The sequence below is a fragment of the Chrysemys picta genome, chromosome 13 (genome assembly GCF_011386835.1).
Source record: "Chrysemys picta bellii isolate R12L10 chromosome 13, ASM1138683v2, whole genome shotgun sequence".
NCBI classification, from domain to species: Eukaryota; Metazoa; Chordata; order Testudines; family Emydidae; genus Chrysemys; species Chrysemys picta.
In genome coordinates this window covers 6,143,695-6,163,494 of record NC_088803.1, presented here as the reverse complement: position 1 = coordinate 6,163,494, position 19,800 = coordinate 6,143,695, and the positions used below count along the sequence as shown (strand labels likewise).

General features: G+C 54.6%; 1 protein-coding gene across 1 annotated transcript; it reads left to right on the top strand.

The window, feature by feature from the left end:
- Positions 1 to 835: 835 nt before the first annotated feature.
- LOC103306609 (immunoglobulin superfamily member 1-like) lies at positions 836 to 18,871 on the top strand. The gene is made up of 10 exons (XM_065565374.1): positions 836 to 1,038; positions 1,586 to 1,623; positions 2,581 to 2,673; positions 3,917 to 3,955; positions 9,784 to 10,092; positions 13,043 to 13,330; positions 14,855 to 15,190; positions 15,296 to 15,397; positions 17,420 to 17,541; positions 18,303 to 18,871. Exons 3-10 carry the CDS (start codon positions 2,643 to 2,645, stop codon positions 18,351 to 18,353), a joined length of 1,278 nt encoding a protein of 425 aa, XP_065421446.1. The 5' UTR covers positions 836 to 1,038; positions 1,586 to 1,623; positions 2,581 to 2,642; the 3' UTR covers positions 18,354 to 18,871.
- The last annotated feature ends 929 nt before the right edge of the window (positions 18,872 to 19,800 follow it).

The window sequence follows — 19,800 nt, the reverse complement described above, 5'->3', positions numbered from 1 at the left end:
GACAGCATAATCATAACCAGCAAATTACAACTTTTCCATAGACACCTTACTTGATCATCTTGGTTGCAACAATGATCTATATGGTCACAATTTATGTCAATAACGTCACACCCCCAATTCCCTTCCATGTCCTATCGGAAGAGCAGGGAGCTGGATAATGAGACAGTGTATAAGGGGGAGGGGTCTGGTCTCCCTGGCCCTGCACCCACAGAGGACTAGTTCTAGGCTCACCCCCCACCCCCAGTCTAGTTTGCTCACACCCTCTAGGGGCAACACCAGCACATAGCAGGTCGTACAGCCTGGATGGGGGCTGGGCATTGAACTCAAGTGATAGGGGCTCCAGTCAATGGATCCAGGTGACCGGGGGAGTCAATCTATGGGGGTACTTGGCCCATGGAAAATAAAGAGGGGGATTTCTGTGGCTGGGACACTGAATGATAAGAGAGGGCTGGGGGCCATGTGGGGCATTGGATGGCTACATACTCCATGGGGTTGATCTCAATGGGGAACATGAGGGGGAACAGGGATTGTTTGGAGGGTGGGGGAGACCAGTGTGGATGTCAGGGGAAGATGCGGGGCAGGGAGACCAGGCTGGGTGGAAGGGGGTCAAATAGTGCACAGAACAGGAGGGAGGTTGGGGGAGGGGAAATCAGTAGGGAGGGTAAGGAAAAGAGAATGAAGAAGGGAACTGGAGCACGTCCAGAGAGAACGAGCAAAGGGAATGGAGCAAAGACAGGAGAAATCAATGGAGGAAAGGGAATAAATAGAAAAAGGAGGAGAGGAGGAAAAGGGGGAGGGAGGAAGGAGAAAGAATGAAGGAGATGGAGGAGGACAAAGAGGATGATCAGCTAGGAAAAGAGGAGAGAAGAGAAAGTGGCGACCCAGAATCCTTTGCAGCAGTGTGGGGTATTAGGAATCATATGGGCTGACCTGTCCCCACCCCCATAGAGCACAGGGGGCCCCAGCAGCCTCCCGCCCCACCACTGACCCTCCGCTTCTCCCTTTGCAGGTCAACCGACATCTCTGGGGTCAATATATGTGAGTAACGACTGCCCCCCGACTGCTCCCAAATCTACAAATGAAAGAGAGAACATGGAATGAATGAATTAATGAGTTTGAGAGGAGAGGAATGAAAGAGAGGATGAATGGGAGACAGAATGAAAGAAGGAGACTAAAGGAGTGCATGAATCAATGAAGGAAGGAAGTAGAAGAGATGACTGGGAGACAGAGAAGGAAGTGGTGGGTGAAAGAGGGAACCAAAGAGAACAGAAAAGTAATAATAAGAAAGAATGAATGAAAGTAAAAGAGAAGATGATTGAGAGAGAGAAAGAATAAAGAAAGGAAGGAAGGGGAATGAATGTCCAAGTTTGCAAAGAGATGAATGAGAAAGAAAGATGAATGAAAGGGAATGGATGACTGCAAAAAACAAAAGCTATAGTAACCTTCACCCAACCATCGCACCCATCTACTCTATCCCCAGTGCCATTCCCCCGAGGACCCTAAATCTTCCTGCCCTGGGATCAGAACTCCAACCCTTCCCAGCAGACCCTGCGCCACCACTGATGTTTGGTTCTCTCTCTTTCAGACCTGTGTACGTCAACAGACCCTTCAGGGCCAGCACAGGTGAGTAACACTCCCAGGTGCCCCCACAGGTGATGTAGACACATACCCCCCTGCTGGGAGACATGGGATCTGGAGTGGGGTCTCTGGTGCACTTCCCCTTTAAGGGGGGAATTTCTGACTGCCACACTCTGGCTTCCTTGTGGGTAACTGTGCGGTTGCCACCTAGCGGTTAAAGATGGGAACCACAGCTGAGGAGATATTCCCCCTCTAGGTTCCCAGCAGAGAGGAGGAAAGTACATCTCGGAGGCTGTGGTGTACAGCAAAATCCTCTCCTGATCATGGCCTCTGTGACCACCCCGTCCCCGTCCCTGTCCCACCCCCCACTGAGAAGAACTCGCATAATGCCCCATTCCCGCAACCTTACCTTCCCTGCAGAATCCTCTAACGGCCACAAATTTCTTCCTGGCATACTCTGAATGTAAGGGCGGGGGGTGGGAGCCAGGACTCCTGAATTCTGTCCCCATATCTGGGAAGGGACTGGGGTGGAGTGGGGTCTGATGGGGTGGGGTAGAGCACGGCAGGGTAGGGAGTCATAACCCCTCGGTTCTATCCTAGTTCAGGGAGGGAAGTCTACTGGCTTGAGCAGGGGACCTGAGAGCCAGGACTCCTGGGTTATATTCCCAGCTCTGGGAGGGGAGTGGGGTCCAGTACTTAGAGAGCAGGGGGGGCTGGGACTCAGGACTCCTGGGTTCTATCCCTAGCTCTGGGAGGGGAGTAGGGTCTATTGGGTTAGAACAAAGAGGGACTTCTTGGCACCCCTGCTTGGGATTCCAGTTGCAAGGGATGTCCAGGAGCTGACCCCAAAGTCCAGCTGCAGCCGGCTCCCCTTGCCGCCTTGTTTCTTGTGAAGACAGAGCTGCTGCTGAACGCCAAGCAGCTAAGGGGGCTGTGTACCTTGTGGGGGGAATGACTGTGGGCTGTCACTGCATTTCCTGTTTGTCACTTTTCGGAGAGCAGCAGAGACGGGGCCACTGGCTTAGCTAAGAACTGAGCTCCCACCCTAGAGCGACTGGCTCCGCATGGCGCTAATGCTCCTTCTGCCTCTGCTGGGTAAGTGGCCTCCTTTGGCCCGCATCCCTCTGTCGATCTATCCAGAGATCCCCCCACCCCCATCCCCTCCCAGGAGCTCTCACCAGATAATGGTCCTCACTCGATTCGGGAGAGTGGCCTATTGGTCACAGCCAGAACCCCTAACTGCCAAGGGGAGGTGTGGGAAGGGGAGCCCCGCCCACCAGGGGGCTCCAACCCAGGGGCCTTTGGCTGGCAGCCAAGGCTGCTTAAGTCTGTCCTCCCTGGGCCAATTCATCTCATCCCCAAATGGGTTCGTTTCTTCCAAGGCTTTCCCATGGTGGGGAATTCCAAACCAAATAAGTAAGAGGGGTTGACCAATGTCCAAGCTTCACAGGTGGGGGGGACAGGGATACTTCCCTCTCTGGTTGTCTCTGGGAGGTGGGGGGGTGTCCTCCCATACCTCAGGGTGGGATCCTTTGGGCAGCTGTGTCAGAGCCTTAGGCTTCCCTCTTCTCTGCTCTACTGGAGCCGGGGTCTGCAGGTCTATTCACCTGCATCTCTGCCCCCCAAATCAACTCATTGCCTGTCTTGTAATGCCTCCAGCAGATGGACCATTTGCTGTAGGTGTGGTAGGGCACAGGGGAGGGGCTGTCTGAGCCCCAAATAATCCCTTAACCGCTTGTGGCCCAGCATGGGGTTTGTACACCACATCACACATCCCCTCTTCAGCTTCACCCGTGGCTCGTGTCCGTAGGGAGACCAGCTATAGAGTGTGGAAAATTGTGACACTTTTTTTCAGGGTGCGCAGTATAGTTCTCTATATAAGACAAAGCCCCCTACTATCGGGACGGTCCCGTCGGGACGCCTGGTCACCCTAGCTGTCCCCAGCCGGGAGCGACGTCTCCTGTCCTTGTTAAGAGGCCCTTGCTGGAGAGGTGTGTTGGGTGTGGGGTGCCCTCCCCTCTCATCCCACTGCGGGTTTGAAAATGCCAGTGGGTGGGGATCATTGGGGGTCCCCCCCCCCAGGCCTCTCCCCTCCCCACGGGTGAGATGTCTCCTCTGGAATCCAGCAGCAGCGTCACTTGAGATTCCTGGCCAGGGTGACCCTGGCTCATGAGGGTCGTTTGTCCTTCCTCCCAAATCGGCTGTACCCCACCTCCAGAGTTCTTCCCTCCCCCACACTAGCCCCCCGTAATGTCATCCCCCCTTAACGATCTCCCTTCCTCTTCCATTCCCATGTCCGCTCTCCGGGGGCTCTGACCTGTTCTACTCTCCTGCACAGCCTGTCTCCCGACTGTCCCACGGCTGGTCTCACCTGCAGGTAACCGTTTCTCCTGCCACCCTGAGATGCCACCTCCGGGGTGGGGGAGGGTCTCGGAGTGGGGGGAGCTGCCACTCTGATCACGCAGCGGGGGTTGGAAGTGTGACACAGAGGTAGGCCTGTTGCATTTCCCTGCAATCTCACAGATGGCAGCTCGGACCCAGTCTCCGTTGGACGGGACTGGAGAGCATCCCTGCCTGAGGCCTGTTTGGTGAGATGAGTTTGCAGGGTCTCGGTTCCCAGCGAGACAGGGGCTCGCCACGGTCACTGACAGCTCCCTGCACTGATGGGCCCAACCGAGGGCTTGGCATTGTGTAGGGAAGGGTTTGGGGGGGTTCCAAGAAGCCCCCTTCACAGCGTCAGTCTCTCCTTTGAGCTGCAGTGCCTCGGCTTCCCCACCACGATCTCCCCTGGCCACAGCTGTTTGGAGACACGGGGCAGAGGGAGCGAGGGGGGGGGATTTGCCAGTGAGATGGGCTGACTGAGCTACAGGTCTGGGGGTCCCCTCCTGGGTCTAACCTGGGCCAGACGCTAGCACTGGCTGTCGTATAAAACCCTCTGTGATTACAGATGCCAGCCCCCAGCCCCGTCACTGACTGCGACCCCACAGGGCCCCCCCCCTGCACTGGAGGATCTCTGACCCTCGGCCACACAGCGCCTGCCAGCAGCCCTAGGCCAATGCACTCAGCACGACCATCTGCCCAGCCCCAGGGTGCTGCACGCTGGGTCGTACAGCTGGACGTGCTGGGCCCGCCGAGCTGGGCAGATGGATCCATCCAGACAGGGCCAAGCCATGTCCGTAGCTGTCCAGGGAGCAGGGGATACGGGAGAGGAACAGGCCATGGAACCTGGACTCTCCTCTCAGCCAACGAGTGTCCCTTCAGTGCAGGGGATGGCACATTTTGCGGGACCATTTGGGGGGCACATGCCTGAGCTGCCCACAGAGCCGCCAGGCGCTGCAGAGCCAATACCTTCAAGCAGCAATTGAAAACCAGGCTGCAAAACCCGCCAGTCGTGGAGGAAACCCATCCCCCTGCTCATATCCGGCAGCACTTCTCACCTTTCTCTCTCACCCGGCAGCTGCAGTTCAGCACAGACACTGCCTCCAACGGGCCCTGTGAGCCACACAGCTCAGGAGAGGGAAAGGGAGCTGGTGCACATGAGCATCACATGAACCACCTGTTGGGGGAGGCTAGTCCTCAGCTGTCACGGAGTATTGGGGAACTCAGGGCCCTGCACCCCCGGCTTCCTGCGATTCACCATGACTCTCAGCCAGCCAGTAAAGCAGAAGGTTTATTTGGATGACAGGAATACAGTCCAAGACAGGTCTTGCAGGCACAGACAACAGGGCCCCCCTCAGTTAGGTCCAGCTTGGGGTCCCAGGGCATGCCAGCCCACCCCCTTGGGGGGTCAGAGCCATCTCTGCCTCCCAGCCATCTCTCCAGCCTCCTTCCAGCCTGCTTCCAGCACTCTGCCTTCAGCGACCCCTCCCACAGCCTTTGTTCAGTTTCCCGGGCCCCGGAGTCATCTGACCTCCAACCCCCTCCTGGGTTCTCATGTTACAAGCTCAGGTATGTTCCCTTGGGCCGGCTCCCATCCCCCGATGCAGACCATCCTAGTCACACTCCCCTGTCAGCATTCACACACCCCAGCAAGAACAGTCCCAGTTCGTCACATCTCTCCCCCCTTCGAGACCGAACTGAGCAGGGTCACTTTAGCCAGTGACCCGGGGAAGTTCGAACCTACCCCCGTTCCCATGGATGCCCCCGCATCCCTCCAGTTCCTTGGTGAGAATTACACCAGGCCCCTTCCGTTCCACGCCCCCCCTTAGGTCGGGGGTGCTTGATGGCACTCGCAGTTCGCATGTGGGAAGGTTTATGCGGCCTGTGCCCTTTCCCCACCCCCATACCTCTGGGGTTCCAACTGGGCTGTGGTCTTCTCCCAGCGCTCCAGTCTGGAGGTCTGTGCTTTGGGCTCTCTTGGTTTAGAGCCGCCCTTTTAACCTTGGCCACCCTCTGGACAGGATCCTTTATGCTGGGCAAGGGTCCTAAAGCTCTTTTCCCCTTGTCCCAGGCCTTCCTCCCCCTCTGACAGGGGTCACAGGATCCGCAGTACTGTCGGACAGTAACAAAGACCCCAGGCCAGTAAAAGCTCCGTAGCAGCCTCTGCTGGGTACGCCAGGTTCCCTGGTGCCCTGAGAGGGGAATGTCATGGGCCCGGCACAGCAGCTGGCGGCGATACTTCTGGGGTACCACCAGCTGCCTCCTGATCCCCCCTGACTCCATTTTCCCTGGGGGAGCCCATTCTCGGTACAGGAACCCCTTCTCCCACAGGAACCTTTTCCGGCCACCTCGTCCCATGGTCTGTACCGCATTGAGGTCGGCCAGGTCCCTTATCTTCCGCAAGGAGGGATCTCTCTGTAACTCGGCCTGGAACTCAGCAGCTGGGACAGGGATGGCCACCTGCTCTTTCTCGCCCGCTGGGTCCGAAGCTGCAGCCTCCCTGCGCCGTGTCCCTGGGCGTTCCCTCCCCACCAGGTTAGGGTCCTGCGCCTCAGGCAAGGCACCCCCCCCAAGGCCAGGGCGCAGTGCCCCTCGCCGGCTCTGACTGCGGGTCACAACTAAGGCGGTCTGGGGGCTGCTTGGCCAGTCCTCTAGGTCCCCCCCCATCAACACCTCAGTGGGCAAATGGTGGTGCACTCCCACGTCCTTGGGGCCCTCCTTGGCCCCCCATTTCAGGTGTACCCTCGCTACGGGAACCTTGAATGGGGTCCCGCCCACCCCGGTCAGGGTCAGGAAGGTGTTGGGCACCACCCGATCTGGGGCCACCACCTCGGGCCGGGCCAGTGTCACCTCTGCGCCCGTGTCCCAGTATCCATAAACTTTCTTCCCATCCACCTCCAGGGGAACAAGGCACTCGCTCCGCAGGGACAGCCCCGCGCCAACCCTGTAAACGGAGAACTTTGAATCCGGAGCATCTGGCCCCCCAGAGAAGCTGGCCTGGGGCCCTTCTCTCTCTTGAGCAGTTGATAAGCTGCCAGCCCCTCTTGCGTTAGAAGCCTGCCCCTCGTCCGTCTGGGCCTCTACCAAGTTAACCCGGTGCGGGTTCGGTCTGCTCAGTCTGTCCTTGAGCTTGGGGCACTGGGCCCGAACGTGGCCTCTTCGGCCGCAGTAATAGCAGCTCAGGTCCCGTGGGTCCCCTCGAGCCGGTCGGTTGTCCCTGACGCTGGGCATTCCCCGTGGGAGGGGATTCCCCATATTCCCCCTTTGGGAGGTCCCAGGGTGACTCTCTCTCTGCATCGCGGCGGGCCTGTTCCTTTGGGGCTCCTCCCTGCCACCCCCTGACCGGCTCTTTACAAACTCATCAGCCAGCTGCCCGGCGTGTCGCGGGTTCTCTGGCTTTCTGTCCACCAACCACAGCCTCAGGTCGGATGGGCACCGCTCATACAGTTGCTCCAGTACCAGCAGTTTAATCAGGTCCTCCTTCGTCTGGGCCCCACCAGCCCACTTGCTGGCGTATCTTTCCATGCGGGCGGCTAGTTGCAGATATGAGATCTCAGGGGTTTTATCCTGACTCCGGAACCTTTCCCGGTACATCTCAGGAGTCAGCCCAAACTCTCGTAGCAGGGCCTTTTTGAATAGTTCGTAGTCCCCTTTCTCTGCCTCTCCCAGTTGGCGGTACAATGCCACGGATTTGGGGTCCAGTAAGGGGGTAAGGACCCGGAGTCTGTCCGCGGGATCCACCCGGTGCAGCTCGCAGGCCGTCTCAAAGGCCTCCAGGAAGTCATCCATGTCCTCCCCCTCCTTGTATGGGGCCATGATGCACTTATCAAAGCCCCGTGCAGTCCTGGGTCCCCCCTCACTCACCGCAGCCGGGGGTTCGCTGCCCTTCAATCTCGCCAGTTCCAGGTCATGCTGACGCTGTCTCTCATTCTCCTGTCTCTGTCTCTCTTTCTCCTCCCGTTCACGCTGATGCTGTCTCTCATTCTCCTCCCGTTCATGCTGTCTCTGTCTCTCTTCACGCTGATGCTGTCTCTCTTTCTCCTCCCGTTCACGCTGATGCTGTCTCTCATTCTCCTCCCGTTCATGCTGTCTCTGTTGTTCACGATCCTCCAGCTCCCTCAGTTTTAGCTCTTTCTCCCATTCCAGCCAATTCCGCTCCCCGGATGCCGAACGTCGCCGGGAGGATCCTCTGCTGGCCGGCGAGCTTCGCCGGGGGGACCCCCTGCTGGCCGGGGGGGTCACGGCGCCTTCGGTATTTGCTGGGCTCCTCCCCACCCTTCCCCTAGGCATAGGAAGGAGGGGTCTCGGGAAGCCCTCAGCAGCGGGCTGACCACTCCCAGCTGGGACAGACACTGGTGCCTGCGCTGCATTTTCCAGGCTGCTTCCCTGAGACACAGGGATCAGTTCATTCGCGCGATCTTCCGCCTCCAGCTGGGCAATGAGCTGTTCTTTGGTGAGCCTCCCAATGCGCAGCCGCCTCTGCTTGCACAGCTCCACCAGGTCGCTCTTAAGCCGCTTGGCATACATCTTCCTGCTGGCCACTCACCGGCCTGTGTGCTCACAGCTCCCCACAGTTCCCAGGGGGCCCCCTAGTGTGCCAGCCCTTCTCGAGGTCACCGCCTCTCCGCCAGGGTCGAGCTGCAGACTCCTCCGCCCCTGGGACCACTCGCTGCGATCCCCCCGGGGGACCCTGTTACTGCAAAAGTCCTTCTCGCTGGTCACACACTCCCAGGGGTAATAACCGTCTCTCTCCCACTCTTCAGCAGGCCTGGTTCCCGTCCATCCCCCTTCGTTTTACTGCTCCCCAGTCACTTACTGCAGGAAGCGCCGTCCACGGGGTGCAGTAGATCCCACCGCTGCCACCAGTTGTCACGGAGTATTGGGGAACTCAGGGCCCTGCACCCCCGGCTTCCTGCGATTCACCATGACTCTCAGCCAGCCAGTAAAGCAGAAGGTTTATTTGGATGACAGGAATACAGTCCAAGACAGGTCTTGCAGGCACAGACAACAGGGCCCCCCTCAGTTAGGTCCAGCTTGGGGTCCCAGGGCATGCCAGCCCACCCCCTTGGGGGGTCAGAGCCATCTCTGCCTCCCAGCCATCTCTCCAGCCTCCTTCCAGCCTGCTTCCAGCACTCTGCCTTCAGCGACCCCTCCCACAGCCTTTGTTCAGTTTCCCGGGCCCCGGAGTCATCTGACCTCCAACCCCCTCCTGGGTTCTCATGTTACAAGCTCAGGTATGTTCCCTTGGGCCGGCTCCCATCCCCCGATGCAGACCATCCTAGTCACACTCCCCTGTCAGCATTCACACACCCCAGCAAGAACAGTCCCAGTTCGTCACATCAGCCCACCCCTTCCACTCCCTTCCCAGCCAGAGCCGCAGGCCCCCTGCCTTCCATGGCCAGAGGAGCCCTGCCCCACTCACCCAAAGTCCCGGCCTGGACTGGGGCCACAGGGGAAGAGCAGGGAACCATGAGGGAGTCTTGGGGTGGAGCGTGGGCAGGGCTACACCTGGCTGTTTGGTGAGCCTTAGCCTCCCCTGGCCTGTGAGACCCACCTCCCATGCTGGTGGGGCTGGGAGGACCAGCGTGGATCACACATGGGGTGGGCCGATGGGATCAGCCTATGAAAGAAAAACTGCAGTCGCACCTGGGGGCCGTGCTGGGAGCTCCGCTCCTGTGTCCTCGCCATGGCACGGGGGATTCGGACCCAACAGCAGCGCTCGGAGCTTTGTGGGGGCCGCTCACAGATGGCTGGGATGGAGCAACTCAAATGGAGAGGTCCCGTAACCACCATCTCCTTGGCTTTCCTTCTGTCCCATGTCCACAGCGTTTCCAGACGTGGCTCCCCGGGCCCCAGAACTGTCTGCAAACCCCCACAGGCCCGGCTACCTCCCCGGGGAATCCCTGAACCTCACCTGCTCCGTGCCCGGAGGGGACCAGGTGGTGAAATTCCAGCTGTGGAAGGACGGGGCGGCACAGCCCAACATGGACAGCCACGGGCAGCGGGTTCACAGCTTCCCTCTGGCACAGCTCGGGGTGCAGGACTCCGGGTCGTACACCTGTGCGTACTGGGTATGGCTATCCAACAGACAGAGGCAATCCTGGAGGAGTAACCCCGTTTCCGTCTCTGTCTATGGTACCGTGAACACCTGCTCTGGGGCTGCAGCTCTATGGGCAGGTTATTGAAGATTGAGTGGGGAGGAGGAGAGCAGTTTCCTTTTCTGCGAGGTGGGCACAGGCTGGGAAGCCGAGTTCCCCGGCTGTGATGATATTCTGCCCAGCAGGTGTCAGGGGAGGGGATGCCACCCCCAGTGGGCTATCAATGCATGGGGGGGCTGTTCCCACTGGGTTACCGGGGAGCGTAATTTACCGGTGGTTTATCACACGATATTTCATAGATGGGGAGCTCAGTCTTGGCAGGGCCGGCTCTAGGTTTTTTGCCACCCCAAGCAAAAAATAAATAAATAAAACCTCCTGGAATGCGGAATGCCGCCCCTGAAATTGTGCCGCCCCAAGCACGTGCTTGGTTTGCTGGTGCCTAGAGCCAGCAGATGGGAGACCTGGCCCGGCAGATGGGAGGAGAGTCTGCTGTATGTTCCTATGCTGGGGTCTTGCTACCACCTATTCCCTGCTGCTCCACTCCATGGGGGACTCCCCCACTGCACTAACCCCCTGTCTCTACTCCAGACCCCCCCACCCAAGCAAGAACCATCTCCTCCACCCAGCATTGTCCAGCTCCCTTGCCAGCCCCCCACGTCTCCCTGAATCCTCCTACCCTGTCTACACATCACCCTCACCCGTTCAGCTCCCCGCAGTGTCAGGGTACAGATTCCCCACCCAAAGCAGGGAGAGGATCTGGGAAGGGGACCCCATGCCGCATGAGGGCTGCCGGGATGGAACTGGTGGGGGACATGGGGACCAGTAGGGTGTACAGCTGCAGGTACTGATGTAGGGAATTGGGCGAGACGTCCTGCCCAGACAGACAGCGCCGTGCCGATGTCAGTGACGGGGAGTTCCTGTGTCCATCACTGGTGATTCCATTAGGCTGCCAAAGCTTTTGGCAACCGTGTGATCGCCAGCTGTGCAGTGGCAATTCCTTGGTAAACACGGCATCAGAATCTGTCGGTTTTCCATCCAGCGGAGGAAGATGGTGAGACTCAAACCCAGCATCCTCTGCTCTTCGCCTTCCTCGGTGCCCGCGTTTCACTGCCACACAAACAGAGCTGGTACACGCACGGTTCTGCAGATCTACAGCGTTGTAGAGAGCTAAATAGTCCCTGTTGATAAAAGGGGGAACAAGGAGATCCGGGGAATTATAGACCAGCCGGCCCAGCTTCAATACCTAGAAAGATACTGGAGCAAATCATTAAACAATCACTTTGTCAGCACCTGGAGCATAATAGGGTGATGAGAAAGAACCAGCAAGAACAAATCGTGCCAAACCAACTTCATTTCCTCCTTTCATAGGGCTAGTGACCTAGGGCATAGAGGGGAAACTGGAGACGTGATAAGCCTTGATCTGAGTCAGGCTTTTGACACAGTGCCACATGGCATTCTCAGACGCTAACTCAGGAAATGTGGTCTAGATGAAATTACTAGAAGCTGGTTGCACAACTGGTTGAAAGAGCCTAGTCAGAGAGTGGGAATCGATGGTTTGCTGTCAGACTGGGAGGGTGTATCTAGTGGGGTCCCACAGGGTGGGTCCTGGGTCCGGTACCATTCAATATTTTCATTAATGACTTCAATAACAGAGTAAAGACTATGCTTATAAAACATGTAGATGACACCGAGCTGGGAGGGGTTGGAAGCACTTTGGAGGGCAGGTTTAAAATTGGAGAATTGGTCCAAATTCAACAAGATGAAAGTCAATGAAGACAAGTGCAAAGTACTTCACTTAGGAAGGAAAAATCAAATGTGCAACTATAAACTGGAGAATAACTGGCTAGGTGTAAGCACTGGTGAGAAGGATCAGGGGGTGATAGTGGATAAACCATTGAATATGAGTCATTAATGTGATGCAGCTTCACAAAAGGCTAATATGATTCTGAAGTGTATGAACAGGCATGTTGTGGGTGAGACACGGGAGGTCATTGTCCCATTCTATCCAGCACTGGTGAGGCCCCAGCTGGAGAACTGTGTCCACATCTGGGCCCCACACTTTAGGAAAGATGTGGACAAATAGAGGGAATGCATAGAAGAGCAACAAAAGGATCAAAGGTTTAACAAGCCTGTGAGGAAAGGTGAAAAAAACTGGGCATGTTTTACTCTTGAGAAAAGAAGTCTGAGGGGAGACCTGATAACAGCCTTCAGACATGTGAAGGGCATTTATGGAGGATGGGGATCGATTGTTCTCCATGTGCACTGAAGGCAGGACAAGAAGTGATGGGCTTCACCTGCAGCAAGGGAGACTGAGGTTAGATGAGGACAAACTTGGTAGCTCTAAGGGGAGTTGAGCTCTGGAATCACTTCCAAGGGCGGTTGTGGAATCTCCATTATTGGAGGTTTTCAAGACCAGGCAGGACAAAACCCTGTCAGGGCTGGTCTAGGTTTACTTGGCCCGGCCTCAGCACAGGGAGCTGGATTAGATACCCTCTCGGGTCCCTTCCAGCCCGACATTTCTAAGATTCTAAATGCCTAAAACATGCCGTGGCTGCTGCTCTCTGAGCATCCGTATCTCTCACAGCCACACACACAAATTCAACTGCAGCCGTGTGCGGTTCCATTCCAGTCTCTCTCTCTATTATTCTGATGCTCCCAGGCCCCTCTCTCCCCCTGAAACATTTCTCCCTGGCGTAAGAGGATCGGCACCATGGGAAGCCCTTTTCAGGGGTGGCCAGCTGTACTGTAACCGGAGACATGAAGTTTTTGCAGAGTGAGTCTGTAAACTTCCGCTGGGTGATTCACAGACTCATCGATTTCCAGGCAGAAGGTCAGGCTAGTCTGATCCCTCATAGCCCATAGAACGTCCTGTCCTCGGAGCTTATGACTGGGACTCGGGAGGGCTCGCCGGAGCTTAGGGAGAGGGCAAGGGGATGCGTATGAGACGCTTTCTTTCAACGTTTCACATTGAACCTTGTGTTTTTCAGACCATCCTGCAGCACCGGCCCTGTCTGTGAGGCCTCGGTGCCCCGTGTACCTCCTTGGAGAAGCTGTTACCCTCCAGTGTATGGCTCCCCCTGGAGCTCATCCAGTTACAAGATTCCAGCTCTCCAGGGTTGGTGGAAGGAACCTCTCATGTGGAAGCAATGACACCCACACCCTGAGCATCACGGGGCTGGGAGATGCTGGGTCCTTCACCTGCCTGTACTGGATATGCCCATCCAGACGGTGTATCCAGTCCTGGGAGAGCCTCCCCATCTCCATCAATGTAACAGGTGAGCTCTGCGCTGACTCTCACACGTTTCCCCCTTGGGTGTAGGGATATTTTATTCGGCCATCTTGCAGTCATGGATGCAGATTTTCTCTTGGTCTTGTTCTCCTTCTGCTGCTGTGTTTGAGTTGATTCACTTTCTGATCTAGTCGCTCAGTTTTCCTAATCAAAACTGGCAGCATTTCTCTCCTATTCTGTGAGTTTTTTCTTAACTTATCTTCCCCGAAGTCTCTCATCCAGTCGGATTGGGAGCAACGTTGCTGCCCATCTGCCATCAATATGGCAGTCCAAGATGGCTGCCCAACTGCCAACAACATGGCAGCCTAACTTCAAGCAACATTGCTGCCTGATGAAGCCAGTATGAGTGCCCAAGTGCCTACAACACATCTTCCCCATATGTCCTGACCAGATGATCAGCTACCAACACATGCCAAAAACAAGAATGCCCCTTTTGCTGATCTCTTTGACTGTAGATACCTCGTTGGGTCATGTCAAGGCTGTATCCCCACTTTGAACTTTAGGGTACAAATGTAGGGGCCTGCATGAAAACTTCTAAGCTTAACTACCAGCTTAGCTCTGGTCTGCTGCCACCATCCCAATTGGATTCCCTCCCTGGGAAGCCTTGAAAAACCTTTCACCAATTCCCTGGTGAATACAGATCCAAACCCCTTGGATCTTAAAACAAGGAGAAATTAACCATTCCCCTCCTTCCTCCCACCAACTCCTGGTGAATACAGATCCAACCCCCTTGGATCTAAAACAAGGAGAAATTAACCATTCCCCTCCTTCCTCCCACCAACTCCTGGTGAATACAGTTCCAACCCCCCTGGGATCTTAAAACAAGGAAAAAATCAATCAGGTTCTTAAAAAGAAGGTTTTTAATTAAAGAAAAAGGTAAAAATCATCTCTGTAAAATCAGTATGGAAATTAACCTTACAGGGTAATCAAACTTAAAGAGCTCAGAGGACTCCCCTCTAGTCTTAGGTTCAAAGTACAGCAAACAAAGATAAACACTCTAGTAAAAGGTACATTTACAAGTTGAGAAAACAAAGGAAAACTAACACGCCTTGCCTGGCTATTTACTTACAAGTTTGAAATAGGAGAGACTTGTTTAGAAAGATGTGGAGAACCTGGATTGATGTCTGGTCCCTCTCGGTCCCGAGAGCGAACGAAAACCCAAAACAAAGAGCACAAACAAAAGCCTTCCCCCCCCGCCCCCAAGATTTGAAAGTATCTTGTCCCCTTATTGGTCCTTTAGGTCAGATGCCAGCCAGGTTACCTGAGCTTCTTAACCCTTTACAGGGAAAAGGATTTTGGAGTCTCTGGCCAGGAGGGATTTTATAGTACTGTACACAGGACAGCTGTTACCCTTCCCTTTATAGTTATGACAGGTCATGATGCCCTCAGTCAGCATGGCCTCAAGGTTGAGGAAACCACCATGGGCCGGTCGGACTTTAGAGAAGGTGGGTGAGATGGGAATTTAACTATCAAAGCCCCTTCTGACCGCTCCCCATTGGGCTCCTCTCAGATCCACCTTCCCGGCCAGTGCTGAGCGTAGATCCCCCATCGGGAGTGGTGAGCGAAGGGCTCACGCTGCTCATCAGCTGCATAGCCCCCAGTGATGCCAGCGATCGGAGGTTCCACTTCTACAAGGATGGAGACGAGCTCGTTCCTGGGGACGCTGGGTCTGAGATCAGCACCACAGAGCCCAGCACCGGCTCTATGAACGTCTCTGTGCTCAGCATCCCACGGGCCGGTCCCAACAACACCGGGGAATTCACCTGCGGGTACGAGGAGAACGTGAGTGGGAGGTGGATCCCATCCCCCAGGAGCCATGCTGTGACCGTGAACATCACAGCGACAGGTGAGTTTCCCTATCCAGAGAGTGTCTGCCCAGCTCCAATAGATAGAGTATTACTCTTGGTTCCTGACCAGTCCCTTGTCACCTTTTCTCTTCTCTCACAAGCAGCCTGGGCCCAATCTAGAAACTTGCTGCCGGCATGTGGGATCCTCATGGTTCCGGGCATGGCTCTGGCTGCCCTCATGTGCTACTGCAGGAGGAACAAGAGAGGTACATCAGGGAATTAGAGCCATCAGACACTCCCAGAGCTCTAGTTATTTGACTCCCCCTTGAACTCCAAAATTAAGCCAAAATCTGCATGTCTCCTTCTCTGCACCCTGGTGAGTTGTTCCTTAACTGGCCACATGGGGTGGTGTTGAGTGACATTATCAGAGCTGAGTTAGCTGCCCCTGTGGGGCTCCCAGACCACTCACCGGCTCAAGCGAAGGAGAGACTGGGATAGGGAATGGGATCGGCGTGGGAGAAGACTCTACCCAAGCCCCTGTAATATTCCCAGTTCACAAGGAGCGGGCAAGCACCTGCTGAAATGTCTAGGGTTCCCTCCAGCACAGGACTGGTGGCTCATCAGCGGGTGAACACGTGGTGGAAATGGCAAAGCACCTGTAATAAGAAATGCCCATAGTCCTGCTAAAATAAAAGGACCCTTCTCTTGTTCACCATAATATTGTAATGCCATGAGCAGCACCCAAGATTCAGTAGTGAGTCTGTGGGGAACCAATGTAAACACTGACTTCAAATGATGTTCTGTACCTCGAAAGGAGAACCACTTGAGGGGCAGGTCAATGAAAACCTGTACACCCTACCGAGCGTGTATTCCCTCAGTGTAAATAACAATGAATATACATTGCCAGTCAATGGGTTGTAACCTGCACATTCAGGTGGAAGTGGGGGTCTCTTAGGAGTGTTCTGCAACATTTTATGCAGTCAAAAATAGGTCCTATTATCCCCCATTTGATAGTTGAGAAACTGAGGCATGGAGCGAGGCCATGACTGGTCCAAGATCCCACAGGAAGTCCATGGCAGAGTCAGGAATTGAACCTTTGTCTCCCAAGTTAAAGGACAATTCCCCAACCCCTGGAGTATGCTTTCTAGAGAGGGTCTCTGGTAATTTGCTATGACTAAAAATAGTTTTCAATGATTTACAGGGCTGGGAGGGATATGGTCTGGGTTCAGATCAAGTGTTCAGCTTTAAGAGTAAGACTAGGTATTAGGCTTGTTAGGGGTAGGGGTTAGGGTTGGGATAAAGGTTATGGACAGGATAAAGGCTATGGGTATAATAAAGGCTAGGGGTTAGGATTAAAATCTGGAATTAGGACTAGGGTTAGATGTTAGGGTTAAGATTAGGTTTTATGATTAGGATAAAGGTTAATATTGGATTATAGGGTTAAATTTAGATTTAGATCTTAAGGTTAGATTCATGGATTCATTGATTCCAAGACTGGAAGAGACATTGATAATCTAATCTGACCCCCTGCATAACACAGGCCAGAGAACTTCCCCGAAATAATTCCTAGAGCAGAGCTTTCAGAAAAACATCCTGTCTTGTTTTAAAAATTGTCAGTGATGGAGACTCCACTATGCCCCTTGGCAAATTGTTCCAACGGTTAGTTACTCTCACCGTGACAAATGTACGCCTTATTTCCAGTCTGAATGTGTCTAGCTTCCACTTCCAGCCCCTGTCTCAGGTTAGTCCTTTCCTTGCTAGACTGAAGAGCCAACTATTAAATATTTGTTCCCCAGTAGATAATCTTATCCTCTAAGCTCAAATTTATGGTTAGGGTAAAGGTTAGGGGTTAGTGTTAAACTCAGATGATAGGGCCACATATAGATGGCAGCATATGGTTAAGGTTAGCTTTAAAGATTATGATAAAAGATAATGTTTCATTGTAGGATTAAGGTTAGTTTGAAATGTAAGTGTTATGATAAAATTCCCTATGGAAAGGAGCAGCTGTTACATTTAGTGCTAAGAATAAGGTTAGAAATTAGAGCCAACTGCTAAGTTGAATGACAAGAAAAGCTGACGGGACTACATTTCAGTACTAGAGTTACTATGAAGGTCCTGGGTTCGGGTTAAGTTTAGGGAATGAGGGAAAAGATTTCAAAAACCTCAAGAGTCTCCTAACTTCGGGGGTCTATGTTTAGTCAGTTCAACTAAAGTGAACCAATGAAATCTGAACCCCAGGGCCCCGGTCAGGCAGTTCTCTCACCACGCTCTGTCTATCTGCGGTTTAGTTCCGGAGCCTTCGCAATATCTGAGGGGATCTGAGCCCGGGGAAGGCGATGGGGAACTGGACTCCAGGAGGTGCTATGAGGAATTGAAATCCAGCAGTGTCAGAGTGGAGCTACCAGAAGAGGTAACAGGGATCTCTTAACAACAGAATTTCAAACACGTCCACAATCCAGAGCCTCCTTGAGCCTGTAAATTCCTTGCAGAGAAAATCGCTTGGGGGGGGAAATGAGAGTAGCTGAAATGCACATTAGCTCCATCAACCTGCCATTCCTGCTGGGGCTGTAACCATGGGGGATAACTGTGCAAAATTCCACAGCTCCATCAGTTCCCTTCTATTCCACCCTCACCATAGTCACACTGAGCAGCACTTTGGGACAGGAAGTGAAGGAGAACCCTGTATCCAATAGACACTGCAGGTGGGGCTCAGAGGCAGGATGGATCCGCTGATTTAGGGATGTGCTCAGAACACCTGGGTTCCATCCCCAGTTTGGGGGAAGTTCCCAGTGAACATCAATGAGTGGGGGAGGCCATTCTGTGTCTCATTAACTCCCCTTTGGCAGAGATTGGAGTGGAAGGGGATGTTAGAAACTGACGGCAGTTGTGGAACTGCCACAAAGCAGGGGGTGACACACAGCGCAGGAGAATCCAGCATCCCGTACACGACAGAGCAGGGCAGAATGGGATAAGAGAAGGGGTGAGGGCTGGACACCGGGGATCACAGCGTGACTCGTGGGGGGCGAAGCACAAGGGGATGGTTAATGATCAGGATCAGGTTGAGGGGCTGGTTTGATATCTCATTAGCGCCCCCTTGGAGGGAACGGTGAATGTGCCTCTCCCCTCCATGGCTCCCCTGCTGCCCCATTCACTCTGTCTCTTCCTCCCCAGGGCTCCGATGTGTACACACTCCTGACCTTCCCCTCCTCTGCAACGCCCTGAGCACCGGGGATGGCGACTAGAGCATTGGGAACAGAGGGGGTCCTGCACTGCGAGGGGCTGCCCCGGCACATCCAGGGAGCCACTCGGTGAGGGGCACGGAGGGAACATGGAAATCCAAATCAGGGGCCCTTTAACATTCAGGGCTCAGACACCCCAGCCTGGCCGCCTCTCCCTGTGGCCGATCATCCAACTGCCCTCATACACACACGGACAGGGTCCCATCTCCTCCAGCAGGGGGCAGCAGGGACACACACACACACACACACACACAGAAGGTCCCATCTCCTCCAGCAGGGGGAAGAATTGACACACATACACGCACACGGAGAAGGTCCCATCCCCTCTAGAAGGGGGTGAGAGGAACATACACACACGCACACAAACACACACACACACACGCACACACAGAGTTCCTACCATTCTTAACCTTTATCACTGTCTCTTGCTTTTGTTGCATTTGCTGTTCCATTAACATTCATTCTCCAAGGACAGAGAATAAACTCAATTTCAATTAGAAAGGCGTGACTGTTTCTGTCACAAACTGCGCAGTTCTGTTGCTGGGAGGAGAAAGGAAACACCAACCCCCAGGGAGAATCGGATCATGAAGAACATCCTTCCCACCTAGGGGAGCTGGAGGGAGCTGCCCATGGGCGATTGGTGATCACACCAAGGGGGACTCAATGGGAGGTTCAACCAGGCCAGGCAGCTGCTGTGGGGACTCTGGCAGGGACACCACCTTTGGAGAGACAGATGCAAAGAGCCAAAGGGGAGATCCTGGGGAAAAACAAGACTCTTTTTCTGGGCTCCGGGCTCCCTGGGGAACCTGTAACAGAGACATGACAGCAATGAAAAGGCGTCGACCCAGTTGTGAGTCTGATGCTGTGACATCTGAAATGTCCCCCACGCAATCTCCCTTTGGGATGTGCCACACCCATTGCTCTGCTGCAATCCCAGATCCCTCCCCTCCAACCTCTGCTCTGCACCCTGCTTCCACAGTGGGCCAAGACCTTCTGCCTCCAGCCCCCACCCCGCCGGGCACAGCCCTGGCTGCAATACCCACTGCTCAGAGATTCATAGACTTTAAGGTCAGAAGGGACCATCATGAACATCTAGTCTGACCTCCTGCACATCGCAGGCCACAGAACCTCACCCACCCACTCCTGTAATAGACCCCTCATCTCTGGCTGAGTTACCGACATCCTCAAATCATGGCTTAAACACTTCACTTTACAGAGAATCCCCCATTTACACTAGATAAAACCTGCAAGTGACCCATGCCCCAGGCTGCAGAGGAAGGTAAATAATCCCCAGGTCTCTGCCAGTCAGACCCGGGTGGAAATTCCTTCCCAACCCCAAATACGGTGACCAGTTAGGCCTTGAGCATGTGAGCAACACCCAGGAGCCAGAAACCTGGAAAACAATTGTCTGTAGTAATTCAGAGCCCTCC

Coding starts and splice junctions, on each gene's coding strand:
- LOC103306609 (XM_065565374.1), top strand. CDS start 2,643: ATGGCGCTAATGCTCCTTCTGCCTCTGCTGG. Junction 2,674..3,916: donor GCTCCTTCTGCCTCTGCTGG/GTAAGTGGCCTC, acceptor TCTCCTGCACAG/CCTGTCTCCCGACTGTCCCA. Junction 15,191..15,295: donor CGTGAACATCACAGCGACAG/GTGAGTTTCCCT, acceptor TCTCACAAGCAG/CCTGGGCCCAATCTAGAAAC.